The sequence below is a fragment of the Carcharhinus amblyrhynchos genome, chromosome 16, assembly GCF_965287045.1.
Source record: "Carcharhinus amblyrhynchos chromosome 16, sCarAmb.v2.hapA, whole genome shotgun sequence".
Lineage (NCBI taxonomy): Eukaryota > Metazoa > Chordata > Chondrichthyes > Carcharhiniformes > Carcharhinidae > Carcharhinus > Carcharhinus amblyrhynchos.
This window is the reverse complement of record NC_137339.1, coordinates 50107130-50124177: the sequence shown is the minus strand read 5'-3', so window position 1 is coordinate 50124177 and position 17048 is coordinate 50107130. Positions and strand designations below refer to the sequence as shown.

The window sequence follows — 17048 nt, the reverse complement described above, 5'->3', positions numbered from 1 at the left end:
TTCATTGAAACAAGATCATTTTGTTTGATAGAAATATTAATAATGTATTTCTGAAAATGTTGTCCTTTCTCAGAGGTTGGTTCACTCACTTCATGTTTCCAAATGCTCCTTCTTATTAATCTTGTTGATTTACCAATTTCTTGTTAATGAATGTACCCATTGTCAAAGGAGTAATAGATTATGGCTGGCCTATACCTCAATGTAATTTAACCGTTTTGGTTAATGCCTTCACCCAACAAGAATATACCAACCTCAATTTTGAAATTTTCAATTGATTCTCGGGCTTGGATTTTCTTGTTGGGCTTGGAAAATGCAAGTGATGCCATTTTTCCCAAGTTTGAAAGCTGGAGCCCCTCACCTCTGTCTATATCCACCATATTTTAAGAACTACATATGAACATAAAAAATAGGGGCAGGAGTTGGCAATTTAGCCCCTTGAGCATGGCTAATCTCATATCAGCTTCAACTCCACTTTCCTGCTCATTCACCATAACCCTTCATTCCACTATAAATTAAAAATCTCTCTATTTCCTCAAATTTGTTTAATGTCTGGCATCCACTGCACTCTGAGGTAGAGACTTCCAAAGATTCATGACCACTTGAATGAAATAATTCATTCTCATTTCTGTTTTAAATCTGCCAGCCCTTAGCCGAAAACTATGGCCTTTCATTCTTGAATGTTCAACAAGGCGAAACATCCACCCTACATCTATCCCCTTTAGCATCTTGTATACCTCAATTATATCTTCTCTCATTCTTGTAAACCCCATTGAGTTTCGGCCTAAGCTGTTGGATCTCTGTTCATAAGACAGGTCCTTCATCCCTGGAATCAATCCAGGTGAACCTTCTCTGAAACACATCTAATGCATTTACATCTTTCCTCAAGTAAGGGGACTGAAACTGTTCACTGTACTCCAGATGTGCCCTACACAGTTAAAACAGCACCTCTCCATTTTTATGCTCTATTCCTTTAGCAACGAATTCCATTTGCTTTCCTTATTGCCTGCTGCACCTGCAAACTAACTTTCTGCGATTCGTGCATGAGGGAACTCAAATCCCTTTGCACCAAAGCATTTTGAAGTTTCTCTCCATTTAGATAATAAGTTGCCTTTTTATGCCTCTGACCAAAATGCAAACCTCACACTTATCTATATTAAATTCCACCTGCCAAGTTAACTTATCCACATCCATTTGTAAATTATTTTTCTCCTCATTGCAACATGTTTTAGTGTTGTCTACAAATTTGGCAATAGCACATTTTATCCCTGCATCCTAGCCATTAATATCGACTAACTTTTTGGGGCCCCGAGGACTGAATGCAGTGGAACACCACTGGTTATGTCTTGCCAACCAGAAATAGGCCTGTTTATCCCTGCTCTCTGTGTTCTGTTGGTTAGCCAAGTCTCCAGACAAGTTAATATATTACCCCCACTCTTGTGGGATTTTACCTTTATGTTAGCTTCCAGGTTTAGGTGGAAACGCGTGAGGCAGGGTAGGTTTAGTTCTTAGTTTTTTCTGTGTTATTTGAAGAAAGGGGGAAATATGAATGTGAAGCCAGTTTGTTGTTCTCGGTGTCGGATGTGGGAGGTCCTGGAGTCTCCTAGCCTCCCGGATGTCCATATCTGCACCAGGTATGTTGAGCTGCAGTTTCTAAGAGACTGCGTTCTGGAACTGGAGCTGCAGCTCAATGACCTTTGTCTGGTCAGGGAAAGTGAGGAGGTGATAGAGAGGAGTTACAGGCAGGTGGTCACACCGAGGCCACGGGAGGCAGACAAGTGGGTCACGGTTAGGAAGGGGAAAGGTCAGGTACTAGAGAGTACCCCAGTGGCTGTGCCCCTTAACAATAAGTACTCCTGTTTGAGTACTGTTGAGGGGGACAGCCTACCTGGGGGAAGCAACAGTGGCCGTGCTTCCAGCACACAGTCCGGATGGTAGTTTGCCTCTTTCGTGCCATGATCCGGGATGTTTCTGATCGCATCTAAGATATCCTGAAGTGGGAGGGAGAGGAGTCATGGTACATATTGGTACCAATGACATAGGTGGGAAAAGGGAAGAGGTTTTGAAAGGAGAATATAGGGAGTTGGGAAGGGAGCTGAGAAGAAGAACCACAGAGGTAGTAATCTCGGGATTGCTGCCTGTGTCACGTGATAGTGAGTAGGAATGGAATGAGGTGGAGGATAAATGTGTGGCTGAGGGATTGGAGCAGGGGGCAGGGAATCAGGTTTCTGGATCATTAGGACCTCTTTTGGGGCAGGTGACCTGTATAAAACGGACGGGTTGCCCTTGAATCCCAGGGGGACCAATATCCTGGTGAGGAGGTTTGCTAAGGTCACTGGGGAGAATTTAAACTAGAATGGTTGGGGGGTGGGAATCAAATTGAAGTGACTGGGAGAGAGGAGGTCAGCTCACAAATCGAGAAAGTTTGTCTACAGGGTGAGGTGGAGGAGAGGCAGCTGATAGAGAAGGGGAGCGCTCAGACTGAAGGTTTGAGATATGTCTATTTTAACGCAAGGAGTGTTGTGAACAAAGTGGATGAGCTTAGAGCGTGGATCACTACTTGGAAATATGATGTGGTGGCAATTACAGACATGGATGACTCAGGGACAGAACTGGTTACTTCAAGTGCCGGGTTCCAGATGTTTCAGAAAGGACAGGGAGGGAGGCAAAAGAGGTGAGGGAGTGGCACTGTTGATCAGAGATAGCGTCAAGGCTGCAGAAAAGATGGACGCCATGGAGGGATTGTCTACGGAGTCTCTATGGGTGGAGGTTAGGAACAGGAAGGGGTCAATAACTTTACTGGGCATTTTCTATAGGCTGCCCAATAGTAACAGGGATGTTGAGGAGCAGATAGGGAAACAGATCCTGGAAAGGTGTAATAATAAGTGTTGTTGTGATGGGAGATTTTAATTCCCCAAATATTGATCGGAATCTCCCTAGAGTAAGGGATTTAGATGGGGAGGAGTTTGTTAGGTGTGTTCAGGAGGGTTTCTTGACACAGTATGTAGATAAGCCTACGAGAGGAGAGGCTGTACTTGATTTTGTATTGGGAAATGAAGCTGGTTAGGTGTCAGATATCTCAGTGGGAGAGCATTTTGGAGATAGTGATCATAATTCTAAGCCTCTTTAAAATAGCATTGGAGAGAGATAGGATCAGACAAGTTAGAAAAGTGTTTAATTGGAGTAAGGGGAATTATGAGGGTATCAGGCAGGAAATTGGAGGCTTAAATTGGAAAGAGGTTTTCTCACGGAAATGTATGGAAGGAATGTGGCAAATTTTCAGGGAATGTTTGTCTGGAGTTCTGCATAGCAACGTTCCAATGAGACAGGGAAGTTATGGTAGGTTACAGGAACCGTGGTTTACAAAGGCTGTAATAAATCTAGTTAAGAAGAAAAGAAAAGCTTACAAAATGTTCAAAGAGCTAGGTAATGTTAGAGATCTAGAAGAGTATATGGCTAATAGGAAGGATCTTAAGAAGGAAGTTAGGAGAGCCAGAAGGTGTCATGAGAAGGCCTTGGCAGGCAGGATCAAGGAAAACCCCAAGGCATTCTACAAGTATGTGAACAGCAAAAGGATAAGTCATGAAAGAATAAGACCTATCAAGTGTGGTAATTTTACTGATGACACAAAGGTTGGAGGTGTTGTGGATTGTGTGGAGGGATGTCAGAAGTTGCAGCAAGACATTGATAGGATGCAAGACTGGGCGGAGAAGTGGCAATTGGAGTTCAACCCAGATAAGTGTGAAGTGGTTCATCTTGTCAGGTCAAATATAATATTAATGGTCAGACTCTTGGCAGTGTGGAAGATCAGAAGGATCTTGGAGTCCGAGTTCATAGGACGCTCAAAGCATCTGCACAGTTTGAAACTGTGGTTAAGAAGGCGTATGGTGTACTGGCCTTCATCAGTCGAGGAATTGAGTTTAGGAGTTGAGAGATAATGTTGCAGCTATATAGGACCCTGATCAGACCCCACTTGGAGTACTGTGCTCAGTTCTGGTCGCCTCATTACAGGAAGGATGTGGAAGCCATAGAAAGGGTGCAGAGGAGATTTACAAGGGTGTTGCCTGGATTGGGGAGCGTGCCTTATGGGGATAGGTTGAATGAGCTCGGCCTTTTTTCCTTTGAGAGACAAAGGATGAGGGGTGACCTGTTAGAGGTGTATAAGATGTTGAGAGGTATTGATAGAGTGGATAATCAGAGGCTTTTTCCCAGGACTGAAATGGTTGCCACAAGAGGACACAGGTTTAAGGTGCTGGGGTGTAGGTACAGAGGAGATGTCAGGGGTAAGTTTTCCACTCAGAGTGGTGGGTGCGTGGAATGGGCTGCCAGCAATGGAGATGGAGGTGGATTCGGTAGGGTCTTTTAAGAGACTTTTAGATAAGTACATGGAACTTAGTAAGATAGAGGGTTCAGCCCACAAAGTTGTGCCAAACATGTCCCTACCTTAGAGATGACTAGGCTTACCTATAACTCTCTATCTTACTAAGTATCTCTATTGTGGTGCAGTTTTTCTGTATTTCTATATTTCTGTGTGTCACCTTATCAAAAGCCTTCCAGAAATCCAGGTACACTACACCAAAAGGACTGCCATTATCCACTTTGTTTGCAGACATGGGCAGACATGCTTAGTGTTTTCTGGGATCCATGTTAGCATTGGAAGAGTGAGGATGCCAAGGCGGGCTTGTTAGAAGGCCCTGCTGCTGGGACACTGGCATGGTTCTTCAACATAGTTGTTATGCCACCTCAAACCCAACCACCCTTCATGTCCTCATATCCCCTATACCACCTCCCTATGCCTCAGAGCACCTGTATTTCTCACGCTCCCTGATATATCCCATGTCTACTCACATCCATCATTGTCATCCTCCTCATGCCATCTCCACACCCCCCGCCTCAAAACCATCATGTCCCCAATGTCTCTCATATTGGCCATGTCCCTCATGCATCCTCCATAGCCACTCACCCAGTGTGTACTATGAGCGGTATATCTTTGAAATGGACATTAAAAAAATAAATTGCTAACAATTTAAGAGCTGTCATATTCAAAGTCAATTCATACTGAAAAAAAAACTCTCCCCAAAAATCCCATTCAAAAATATAAATCCCTCAGATGGTCAATCTGTTGGACAAAACAAACAAATTCTTATCCACTTGCGACAAGGCAGATAGTCCTGTTATAATCACCTTAAAACTGTCAATCAAAATATGAGATATATAAATATATGGCCTTTTGAACATAGAACATAGAACATTACAGCGCGGAACAGGCCCTTCGGCCCACAATGTTGCGCCGACCAGTCTTATTTTTTACAAAAAAACATTGACCCACTAATCTAAACCAATCCCTTTTCGTCCATAAACCTATCCACCAATCTCTTAAACGCCCCCAAACTAGGCGCATTTACAACTGCAGCAGGCAGGGCATTCCAGTCCCTCACCACCCTCTGGGTAAAGAACCTGCCCCTGACATCCGTCCTATAACTACCCCCCCTTAATTTAAAGCCATGCCCCCTCGTGCTAGCTTTCTCCATCCGAGGAAACAGGCTATCACCATCCACCCTATCTAAGCCTCTAATCATCTTATATGTTTCTATAAGATCCCCTCTTAGCCGCCTTCTTTCCAGTGAAAACAACCCCAAATCCCTCAGTCTCTCCTCATAGGATCTCCCCTGCATACCAGGCAACATCCTGGTAAACCTCCTCTGCACCCTCGCCAAAGCCTCCACATCCTTCATGTAATGTGGGGACCAGAACTGCACACAGTACTCCAAGTGCGGCCGCACCAGAGTTGTGTACAGTTGCAACATGACGCTGCGACTCCTAAATTCAATCCCCCTACCAATAAACGCCAAGACACCGTACGCCTCCTTAACAACCTTATCTACTTGATTCCCAACTTTCAGGGATCTATGTACACATACACCTAGATCCCTCTGCTCCTCCACTCTATTCAAAGTCCTCCCGTTAGCCCTATACTCAACACATCTGTTATTCCTACCGAAATGGATTACCTCACACTTCTCCGCATTAAACTCCATCCGCCACCTCGCGGCCCAGCTCTGCAACCTGTCCAAGTCATCCTGCAAACTTCGACACCCTTCCTCACAATCTACCACACCTCCGACTTTGGTGTCATCAGCAAACTTACTAATCCACCCAACTATACCCTCATCCAGATCATTAATAAAGATTACAAACAGCAGTGGCCCCAAAACAGATCCCTGAGGCACACCACTCGTAACTGAACTCCATGATGAATAATTACCATCAACCACCACCCTCTGTCTCCTATCTGCTAACCAATTCCTGATCCAAGTACCTAAATTACCACCAATCCCATACATCTGCATTTTCTGCAGAAGCATACCATGGTGAACCTTATCAAACGCCTTACTAAAATCCATATATACCACGTCTACTGCCTTACCCCTATCCACCTCTTTGGTCACCTTCTCAAAGAACTCAATAAGGTTAGTAAGGCACGACCTTCCCGCTACAAAACCATGCTGACTATCTCTAATCAATTCATTACTCTCCAAATAACTATAAATCCTATCCCTAATAATTCTTTCTAAAACCTTGCCCACTACAGAAGTAAGACTCACTGGTCTATAATTCCCAGGGAAGTCTCTGCTCCCCTTCTTAAACAATGGGACAACATTCGCTGTCCTCCAATCTTCCGGTACTATACCAGAGACCAACGACGACCTGAAGATCAGAGCCAGTGGCTCTGCAATCACCTCTCTTGCCTCCCATAGAATCCTAGGGTAAATCCCGTCTGGACCAGGGGACTTATCTATTTTCAACCCTTCTAGAATATCCAACACATCCTCTGTATCAACTGCAATACTTTCTATTTTACACCCCTTCACCCCAGTGACCTCCTCAGCTACATTCATATCATCCTGCGTGAACACCGAAGAGAAATAATGGTTCAATGCCTCTCCAATCTCTTCCGGTTCCACACACAACTTCCCCCTACTGTCTGTAACTGGCCCTAATCTTGCCCTAAAAAGAACATAAGAACTAGGAGGAGGAAGTAGGCCATCTGGTCCCTCAAGCTTGCTCTGCCATTCAGTAAGATCATGATTGATCTTTTTGTGGACTGAACTCACTTACCTGCCCGCTCACCATAATCCTTAATCCTTTACTGTTCAAAAACCTATCTTTCTTTGCCTTAAAAACATTCAAAAAAGGTAGCTTCAACTGCTTCATTGGGCAGGGAATTCCACAGATTCACCACCCTTTGGATGAAGAATCTCTTCCTCCAGTCAGTCCTAAATCTGCTCCCCTTTATTTTGAAGTTATACCCCCAGTTCTAGTTTCACCTGCCAGTGGAAATGATCTCCCTATCTATCTAGTCCCTTCATAATTTTATATGTTTCTATCAGATCCCCACCCCCTCCCCCCATTTTTCTGAATTCCAATGAGTATAGTCCCACTCTAATCAGTCTTTCCTCATAAGCCAACACTCTGTCCTGGTCCATGCAGACACAATAGTTAAGAAAGCCCACCAATGCCTCTACTTCCTCAGAAGACTAAGGGAATTTGGCATGTCAGCTACTACTCTCACCAACTTTTACAGTTGCACCACAGAAAGCATTCTCTGGTTGTATCACAGCTTGGTATGGCTCCTGCTCTGTCCAAGACAGCAAGGAATTACAAAAGATCATGAGTGAAGCCCAATCCATCATGGAAACCAGCCTCCCATCCATTGACTATCTTTACTTTTCACTGCCTTGGTAAAGCAGCCAGTATGATTAAGGATCCCTAGAACCCCGGACATTCTCTTTTCCACCTTCTTCCACCTGGAAAAAGATACAAAAGTCTGAGGTCACGTACCAGTTGACTCAAGAACAGCTTTTTCCCCGCTGCTGTCAGACTTTTGAATGGACTTACCTTGCATTAAGTTGATTTTTCTCTACATCCTAGCTATGACTGTAACACCACATTCTGCACTCTCTTTCCTTCTCTTTGAACGGTACGTTGTGTCTGTATAGCCCACAAGAAACAACACTTTTCACTGTATGTTAATACATGAACACACACACACACCTGCGCCGCCACCGCACCCCCCCACCCCCCGTATATCCTTTCTCAAGTAAGGAGTCTAAATCTGTACACAGTACTCCAGGTGTGGCCTCACCAGCACCTTATGCAGCTGCAACAGCTGTTACTAAAATCCATTCATCTAGCAATGAAGCACAAAATCCATTTGCCTTTTTAATTACCTACTGAACTTGTAAACCAACCTTTTGCGAATCATTTACAAGGACACCCAGGTCCCTGTACACAGCAGCATGCTGCAACTTTTTACCATTTAAATAATACATTTTGCTGTTATTCCTACCAAAATGGATGATCTCACATTTCCCAACAGTGTACTTCATCTGCCAGACCCTTGCCCACTCACTTAAGCTATCTATATCCCTTTGCAGATGTTCCCTGTCCTCCGCACACTTTGCTCTAACATGCATTTTAGTATCAACTACGAACTTGGAAACACTACACTCGGTCCCCAGCTGCAAATCATCTATATAAATCGTAAATAATTGTGTTCCCAACACTGATCCCAGAGGCACACCACGAGTCACTGATAACGAGAAAAACACCCATTTATCCCACTGTTTGCTTTCTGTTAGTTACTCAATCCTCTGTCAATGCTAATACATTACCTAAAACACCATGCACCTTTATCTTATGTAGCAGTTTTTGGTGCAGCACCTTGTCAAAAGCCTTCTGGAAATTCAGATATACCACATCTACTGGTTCCTCATTTTTTTGCCACTGTCCTACTGTCCTCAGCGAATTCCATTAAATTAGTTAAACATGACCTGCCTTTCATGAACCCTTGCTGCATCTTCCCAATGGGACAATTACTGTCGAGGCGTTTTTCTCTTTCTTTCTTGAGATAGATTCAAGCATTCTCCCCACTACAGAAGTTAAACTATCCAACCTAAAGTTATCCTTTTGTTTACCTCCTTTTTTTAAACAGTGGCATTACATTTGCTGCTTTTGAATCTGCCAGAATCACCCCAGAGTCCAGTGACTATTGGTAAATTACCATGAGTGCATTTGTTATTTCCCCTGCCATCTCTTTTGGTTCCCTGGGATGCATTCCATCAGGGCCCAGAGACTTGTCTATCTTTAGCCCCATTAGCTTGTCCAACACTGCTTATTTAGTGAAAATGATTGTTTATCTGGGTCCTCACCTGCCATAGCCTTCTTGTCATCAATCTTTGGCATGTTATTTGTGTCTTCCTCTATGAAGACCCAAATTACCTGTTCAGTGCATCGGCCATTTCCCATTATTAAATCCCCTTTCTCATCCTCTAAAGGACCAATGTTTACCTTAGTCACTCTTTTTCGTTTCATATTTTTGTAGAAACGTTTGCTATCTGTTTTTATATTCTGAGCTAGTTTACTCTCATAATCTATCTTTCTTTTCTTTGTAGCGTTTTCTGTGGCTTTCTGTTGACCTTTAAAGATTTCTCAATCCTCTGGGTTCCTACTGATCTTTGCCATTTTGTATGCCTTTTCTTTCAATTTGATACTCTCCTTTATTTCTTTAGATATCTGTGGCTGACTATCTCTTTTTCTACAGTTCTTCCTTATCATTGGTGTATACTTTTGCTGAACACTGAAAAATCACTTTGATTGTTGCTTGTTCCACTGTGATGTTATTATCTGGCGGCCTATAGACCCCTTTATACTGGGGACTTGAGATCACAAATAAGGTAGTCAAATGCGTTGCTTAAAAGAAGGATCTTCTTTCTGTTAATAAATAACAGGGTTTAGCAATAACTCAACAGAATAGTGAAAACAGCAATAACGAAGAAAACAGGAGCACTTGTAAAACAGATCTCGCTTACAGGTCACCCACTTGCAGACTAAAAAGCCTGCCTAAAGCTCACACATGCTTAGAACCCTCAACAGATGCCAGTAAGACAATTGCATAGGAGAAGAGGCTTATAAGAACACTCTGTACTCAAAATTACACTCTGTAACATTTCCCTTCATTTAAATTTCAATCCCCCATTAAGACAGATATATAACAAAAGTAACGTCTTAACTATATGAAAGTCTATCAGAATCTTTGTGGTTGTGCTGCAACCTACACAATACCACTGGTGAATTTTGAAGCAGTTGATTTAGATTCTAAGGTAAAGAGATAGATTGAGAATCTGTACATGAATGTTCCTCTTCCACTCCCTTAGAATCAACTGGAAAACAGAGGGACTTCTCATGTTATCTGTAATGGTTGTTAACTCTGAAACCTTTCCTGATTCTGTACATGGTATTGTACTGATAAGCTTACAGTGTAAGTGCCCAGTGATGTGTTCGTGCTGAGGCCATGGAGGAATATGTTTAAACTCACTGAAAACACTCATCAACAGCTTGTGGTGAACAAACGATCATAGTGACGCTGATGGAATCTTTTCACTGCAAAAACAATAACAAGTCCCTCTTTGTCCAACTGTGAATTATCTCTCAGCCTCTATCAGCATCCTAGTTGCAAAGCTAATGGGTTTTCCAGACTGTCCTCCATTAAATGAGAAAGTACTGCCCCATTCCGTAGGACGAGGCTTTTTACGACAGGGTAAGTTCACTGACTGGATCAAAATGCTGATGAGCTCATTGCAACAGTGCTTTCACATGCTTGAAAGCTGCCTTCTGCGCAGGCTCCTACTTCCATTTGGTTTCTTTGCGCAGAAGTAGGTACAGTGGAGCCAACACTGTACCTGGTCTGTCAAAAACTTCCCAGAAAAGTTTACCAAACCCAAGAATGACATGAATTTGGCCACGTTCCTGAGCTGCAGAGCTTCCTTTATGGCTCAAATTTTGCCCTCCACAGGAGATGAGCCCTTCGAAGTGATTCTGTGGCCATAGATATTCCATACTTTTTGCCTGAAAATTGCTTCTCTTCAGATGCAGTCCCACTCTGAAAACCTCTACAAAACTTAATCTTCCCTGTAATTAAGATGCCATCCAATCTTGGTATCATAGAATCCCCACAGTGCGGAAGGAGGCCTTTTGGCCCATCAAGTCTGCATCGACCACAGTCTCACCCAGGCCCTATCCCCTTTTAATCCCATGTGTTTACCCTGCTATTGCCCTTGACTCCTATGGAGCAATTTAGCATGGACATTCAACCTAATCTGCACATCAAAATGCATTTTGTAAGGTCTAATACAGATAGCAAATATACAGTAAATGGCAGAACCCTTAAAAGTATTGATAGGCAGAGGGATCTGAGCATATAGGTACACAGGGTACTGAAAGTGGCAATGCAGGTGGAGAAAGTAGTCAAGAAGATATACAAGTGTGCTAGCCTTCATCGGCTGGGGCACTGAGTTTAAAAATTGGCAAGTCATGCTGCAGCTTTATAGAACTTAGTTAGGCCACACTTGGAATATAGTGTTCAATTCTGATTGCCATGCTACCAGAAGGATGTGGAGGCTTTGGAGAGGGTACAGAAAAGATCACCAGGATGTTGCCTGGTATGGAGGGCATTAGCTGTGAGGAGAGATTGGAGAAACTTGGTTTGTCCTCACTGGAACAACGGCGGCAGTGGGGCGACCTGCTAGAAGTCTGCAAGATTATGAGGGGCATGGACAGAGTGGATAGTCAGAAGCTTTTTCTGAGGGTGGAAGAGTCAATTACTTGGGGGGGCACAGGTTTAAGGTATGAGGGGCAATGTTTAAAGGAGAAGTACGAGGCAAGTTTTTTTTACACAGAAGGTGGTGGGTGCCTGGAACTTGCTGCCAGGGGAGGTAGTGGAAGCAGGTACAATAGTGAGTTGTAAGGGGCATCTGGATAAATATATAAATAGGATGGGAATAGAGGGATATGGTCCCAGAAGGGTAGGGAGTTTTAGTTCAGCTGGGCCGCATGGTTGGTGCAGGCTTGGAGGGTTGAAGGGCCTGTTCCTTTGTTGTAATTTTCTTTGTTCTTTGTCTTTGGAATGTGGGAGGAAACCGGAGCACCCGGAGAAAACCCATGCAAACACGAGGAAAACATGCAAACTCCACATAGACAGTGACCCTAGGCCGGAATTGAATACCGGTTCCTGATGCTGTGAGGCAGCAGTGCTAACCACTGTGCCACTGTGCTGCCCCAAAGTAGACAGCAACCTGAGGAATGCTTTGTAACAAATTGTCCATCTTTTGAATGTTTGCCAAACTGGAGGAAATGACAAAAACCAAATGATTATATTTGAAGAACCCTTTATGGTAACATACTGCTTTGAATCTTCCTCCAGCATGAGTTTTTAATCTGCCAGGCTTGTGTCCAGTTTTGAAAATGTCTTACCTTTGGGAAGAATTGAAACCAAATCTTCCATCCTAGGAAATGGATATGCATCTAACTAGGAAATCTAGTTAATGGTGAGTTTCTAGTCACCACTTCTACACACCATACCATCATTTGTAAGGACAGGAATGTTTGGAGCTGCCCAATGAGAAAACAGAATAGGCTCAATGATTCCAAGCGTTTGCAGCTGTTCCAAGTCCTCCTCCTCTTTGCCTTCTCATGGCGTAGGACACTGTCTTGGGTTTGATGAAGAGAGGACTGGCCTGAGGATCTGCGTACAACTTCAGTGGTACCACACCATGTCCCCAGTTCATCCTTGAACATATCGGGTACTTACTGACAACATCCCCAGTCACACTCGTGTACTTGATCTTGCATGGAATTTTGCTGAGCCAGACATGCCCTAGCAAACTTGGCCCTTTCGTTTTGACCACACAGAAGCTTGTTTCTTGACTATTATATGTAATATGGACTTACAATTCCCAGAGCAAAGGGGTGGCCTCTTCAGTGTGATGATGAATCTCTGCCAGAGTAAGGGCTGGCGTTCAGTTGGAGTCCTGATTTGTAGGACTCTTCACGATTTAAGGAGGCTCCTGTGACCATTTCCATCTTGATTTGCTTACTGTCAATGATGAATATGGTAAACCTAGGCACTGCTTGTGCCCCATTCGCATTAGACATGCTGTGAGCTTCCTCCTCTTCCTGCTCTGAGCTGTCCAGTTGATGCATGGTTGACTGAGGCTTCTTCAAATTTAAATTTTCTGAGCAACTAAATTAGCCTTCAGAATATCTTTAGCGTTGTTGGCAAACATGCAAAGTTTCTAAAAGTCAGTGTGACTTCCCCCAACAAATGATGCTGAATGCTATCCCCGTTAATACTGAACACCAATCTATCTCTGATCATATCTTCTAAAACTGCTCCAAAGTTATGCTGTTCTGGAAGCTGGCGTAATTCTGCCACAAAAGTAGCTACCAATTGATGCGCCTTTTAAAAATGCACCCCCCGCCACCACCACCACCAGCACACACAGGTGAAGCAATGGTGCTTTGCCTCATCTTCTGTTCTATTTGATAAAAAGAAATGCTGCAACCTCTCCATGTGTTCAGTTTTCGCATCAGACTAACCGATTGCCGGAACCTATGCATGGCGCTGCTAACTTGAAAATTCCATCAAGTAAACTCACAAAGAAAATGAAGTACTCACTGTATGCAACCTTGTGTTTCCAAGCTGAACATCAAAAAACTTTGTTTTCTTTCCTTGCCATTTTCTCCTCATTGCGAAAAAGATGTGGTGACTTGAGACCACAAAAAAGTAGTTGAATGCATTGTTTAAAAGAAGGAACTTCTTTATATAAACAAATTTAATAATAACTCAGCAGAACAGTTTTAACCATGAGAACAGGAGCACTGGTAAAACAAGCCTTGCTTACAGGTCTCCTTCTTGCAGAGTGAGAATCATGCATATGCTCAGATGCCAGTAAAACAAATACATTGGAGAAAATGCTTTCGAGAACGCTCTATACTCAAAATGACATTCTGCAACATGTATGTTCAACAGCATGGCAACTTTTACAAATCAAAAGATTGATGGACATTTTTATTACAGTTCATAGTGTGATAGGAGAGTTTGACAGCACATTTTTCTACAATTTTGCATTTTTAATGGCACTTTCTCCATTAAGAAAATTACTGTAATACATGTCAATACTTACACAGTGTTGGTAAACCTATATTAGCAGGACAGGTTCCCATGATCAGTGAACCATTAAAACACAGCAGTATTATAATTCAGCATTTAATTGTGACATTTGAAGGGCCCACTGGTCACAAATTCTCTAATCTGGCATGTTTATTTAATGCCTCCAAATTTAATGCTTCCAGCACGTGAAAAAAGCGTGGGGAAGGAAATTCCAATTCCATAGGGTCCTCCCAACGGCCACCCTTTCCTCAGAAGAGGTGTGTGCGTGTGTGGGGTTTACATCAGAGGCTTTTCCAACCTATGAAAAGGCCACACAAAAATAGCATGGACCGAGAAGCCGGAGTAAATTGGAATGTGCAGTCAAACTCCTAATTTTTTAATATTCCCAACCACTTCCATCACCTTTGCCAGGAGATGAATATCTAGCCCTCGGCCTCATCAGTTTTTTTCTGGAAGTGACTTCTGGTTGTTCGCTATACTTTGTACGATGAAGTGCTTCCTGTTACCACCCCACAGACCTGGCTCTAGTTTTACATCACTTTGTTCTTGAATATCAAATCCTAGTATCATCTTGATATTAAACCAAACTGATTTTAGACACTGGCAAAGGAGTGTATTTTTCAGTGTCTCGATGGTACATGTACATTTAGTGGAGCTGGTACCGTTGTTAGTATGGCTGAATGTTCACAATTATAGAATGCTACAGCACTGAAGGAGACCTCTATCAAATCTCTGGTTAACTTTCTCCATTTTAAGTTATTCCAATTTATGAATGGGTTTCAGTTTCTCCAAATGAAACTGATATCGCTCATTCCTGGTACCATGCTGGTAGGTCCCATTGCAGTCTCTTGATATCCGTTCAAAAGTGCTCAATACCTCAGCTGGGGCCTAACTGATGCGTTTATGGAGAATTTGGATAAATTGTTGGCTTTTGTAATCTGTTCCTCTCGTAATGAAGCAAGGATCCCATATGCTTCTTTTAAACAGCGTCCTCAATGTGTCCTATCACTTTCCAACACTTATTTACTCACAACCCCAGGATCCTCCAATCCTGCACCCACTTAAAATTTGTACCATTTAGTTCAGATTGCCTCTGCCCATCTTTCCTGCCAAAATTCATCATTTTGTACACCTCTGCATTAAATTTCATCTACATGTCCATTTTCCCAGCATGCCTATGTGTCCCTACAGTCTGTTCCTGCCCACGTTATTTTCAGCAGCAGTCTCTGCAAAGTGCTGCATCCAGTACAATATGGGACTCACCTTGGTACCAACCGTTCCTCACAGTGGGATCCTGGACTTCATTCATGTTCCTCAGGAAAGGGTGTGTGGTGAGGGTTGCTGATTGGCTTTTTTGTTGTGGATATTGGACTGTTCCAACTGCCAGCATCACCCTGTAGTTTCCTTTGAGTGGAAAGTGATTGGAGGAGAGCACAGACTGGGAGCTTCAGCAGTGCCAGCTGGAAATAGAGAAAGGGAAAAGAACAACAACGCATCGCTGGGACTCACTCTGAGCTGGCAACAGCAGGTAGATGTTGGCAAGTCGATGCATGATTGTAAATGAGCAGATGGTATGAAGCACGTTGATGCCTTTAAAGGAGGTGGAGTTTGTGATCTAGCAGATCTCTGAAGGGGACCAGGTGTCAATCACGGAGAGATTTCAATAAAGACAGATAGTGATGAAGAGACAAATATCAAGATTGGACTTAATATCAATGATGCAACAGTTGGGTTGGAGCACAGCTTTACAGGATGACATTTTTAATCGATTATGTCTGTGGTATAAGGGCAACATTTGAATGGCCGGCATTGCAGAGATTACAGAGCCCTGGTATATATGATTTCCTTGTGAATTTATATCTCTGAAGTCAGTGTTCTTGTTAGGATACAACACATTCTATTTGAGGGATTCCAGATCAGCATTGAATATAGCCCAGCCAATTGTATAGAGCTGGAGTCTGATCTGGTGTTCAGACTCTCATGATAGTAGTGGTAGTAGACATTGCTATCTGTGAATAGTCAACCATAGTTATGTAACTCAGCCACCTCCAGCAGTGATCGCAGATGTGAGTGCTTTGAGATTGAAGGTTTGGGTATTCACCATTCCTCCTGATCAAAGCGACCTCTAGCTTTTCTGTTTGAGTTTGTGAGATGTATAGGAGAAAAGGGGTAGAATTGATAGTGAGAAAAAGAAACAAGAGATATGACACCACTGTGCAGTGTTAATATTGAGGAGAGCCCAAAGATGTGCAGGTTAGGTTGATTGATTGGCCAGGCAAAATTGCCGCTTAGTGTCAGGAAACAAGCAGGGTAAATACATGGGGTTATGGAGATAGAGCCTGGGTGGGATTGTGCTTGGCGCAGACTCGATGGGCCAAATGGCCTCCTCCTGCACTGTAGGAATTCTAGAGAGAGAAGAAATAGAAAGCATTGGCAAAGAAGCAGGGAGTATGTTAATTATCTGTAATTGTAAAAGAACAGAGGGTTGTGGATTTCAGCCTTGAACATTGAAACATTGACCATTGCAGATCTAGTGTGCTCAAAGATCCCATGGCACCAGTCAAAGAGTTTGGCCAATACCATCACATACCATCACAATACACTAACTGCTCGGTCCTGATTGTGGGTTTTATCGAGTCCAAAATGGCTGCCACCTTTTGACCCATGTAACAGTCCCTAAGTTTCATCATGCATTGTGTGAATCCTGTGACCTGTTTGGGAGGGAAGACAGTTCAGTCAGTTTATAAATGAAAGCCTTTGACTCTTACACAGCCATAATTCTTTGTTGCGTGAGGTTATGTCTTCCATTGTAATGGTAATTTGAAGGTGGGTGTTTCATTTATTTGCAGGTTCATTCATGTCAAAAGAGTGTGAAATGAGTGTATATTCAAATTGTAAACCTTGTTGGAATGGCTTCTACCAACCTACATGGACCATGGAAGATCACTGCCAGAAACATTCACCTTGTGATCATACAGGTATTTCTTTTTTTTTTGTTTCAATAAGGTTGCAATTAATATTCTTAATTATTTCTCCTTTT

At 42.9% G+C, this 17048-nt stretch overlaps 1 protein-coding gene across 1 annotated transcript in view; it reads left to right on the top strand.

Moving 5' to 3' along the window:
- LOC145353996 (tumor necrosis factor receptor superfamily member 5-like) overlaps positions 1–17048 on the top strand; it is a 77365-nt gene that overhangs the window by 25596 nt on the left and 34721 nt on the right. The window contains exon 3 of the mRNA XM_080205063.1: positions 16858–16986. Within this exon, the coding sequence (XP_080061189.1) occupies positions 16858–16986 (129 nt within the window). The remainder of the gene's footprint in view (positions 1–16857; positions 16987–17048) is intronic.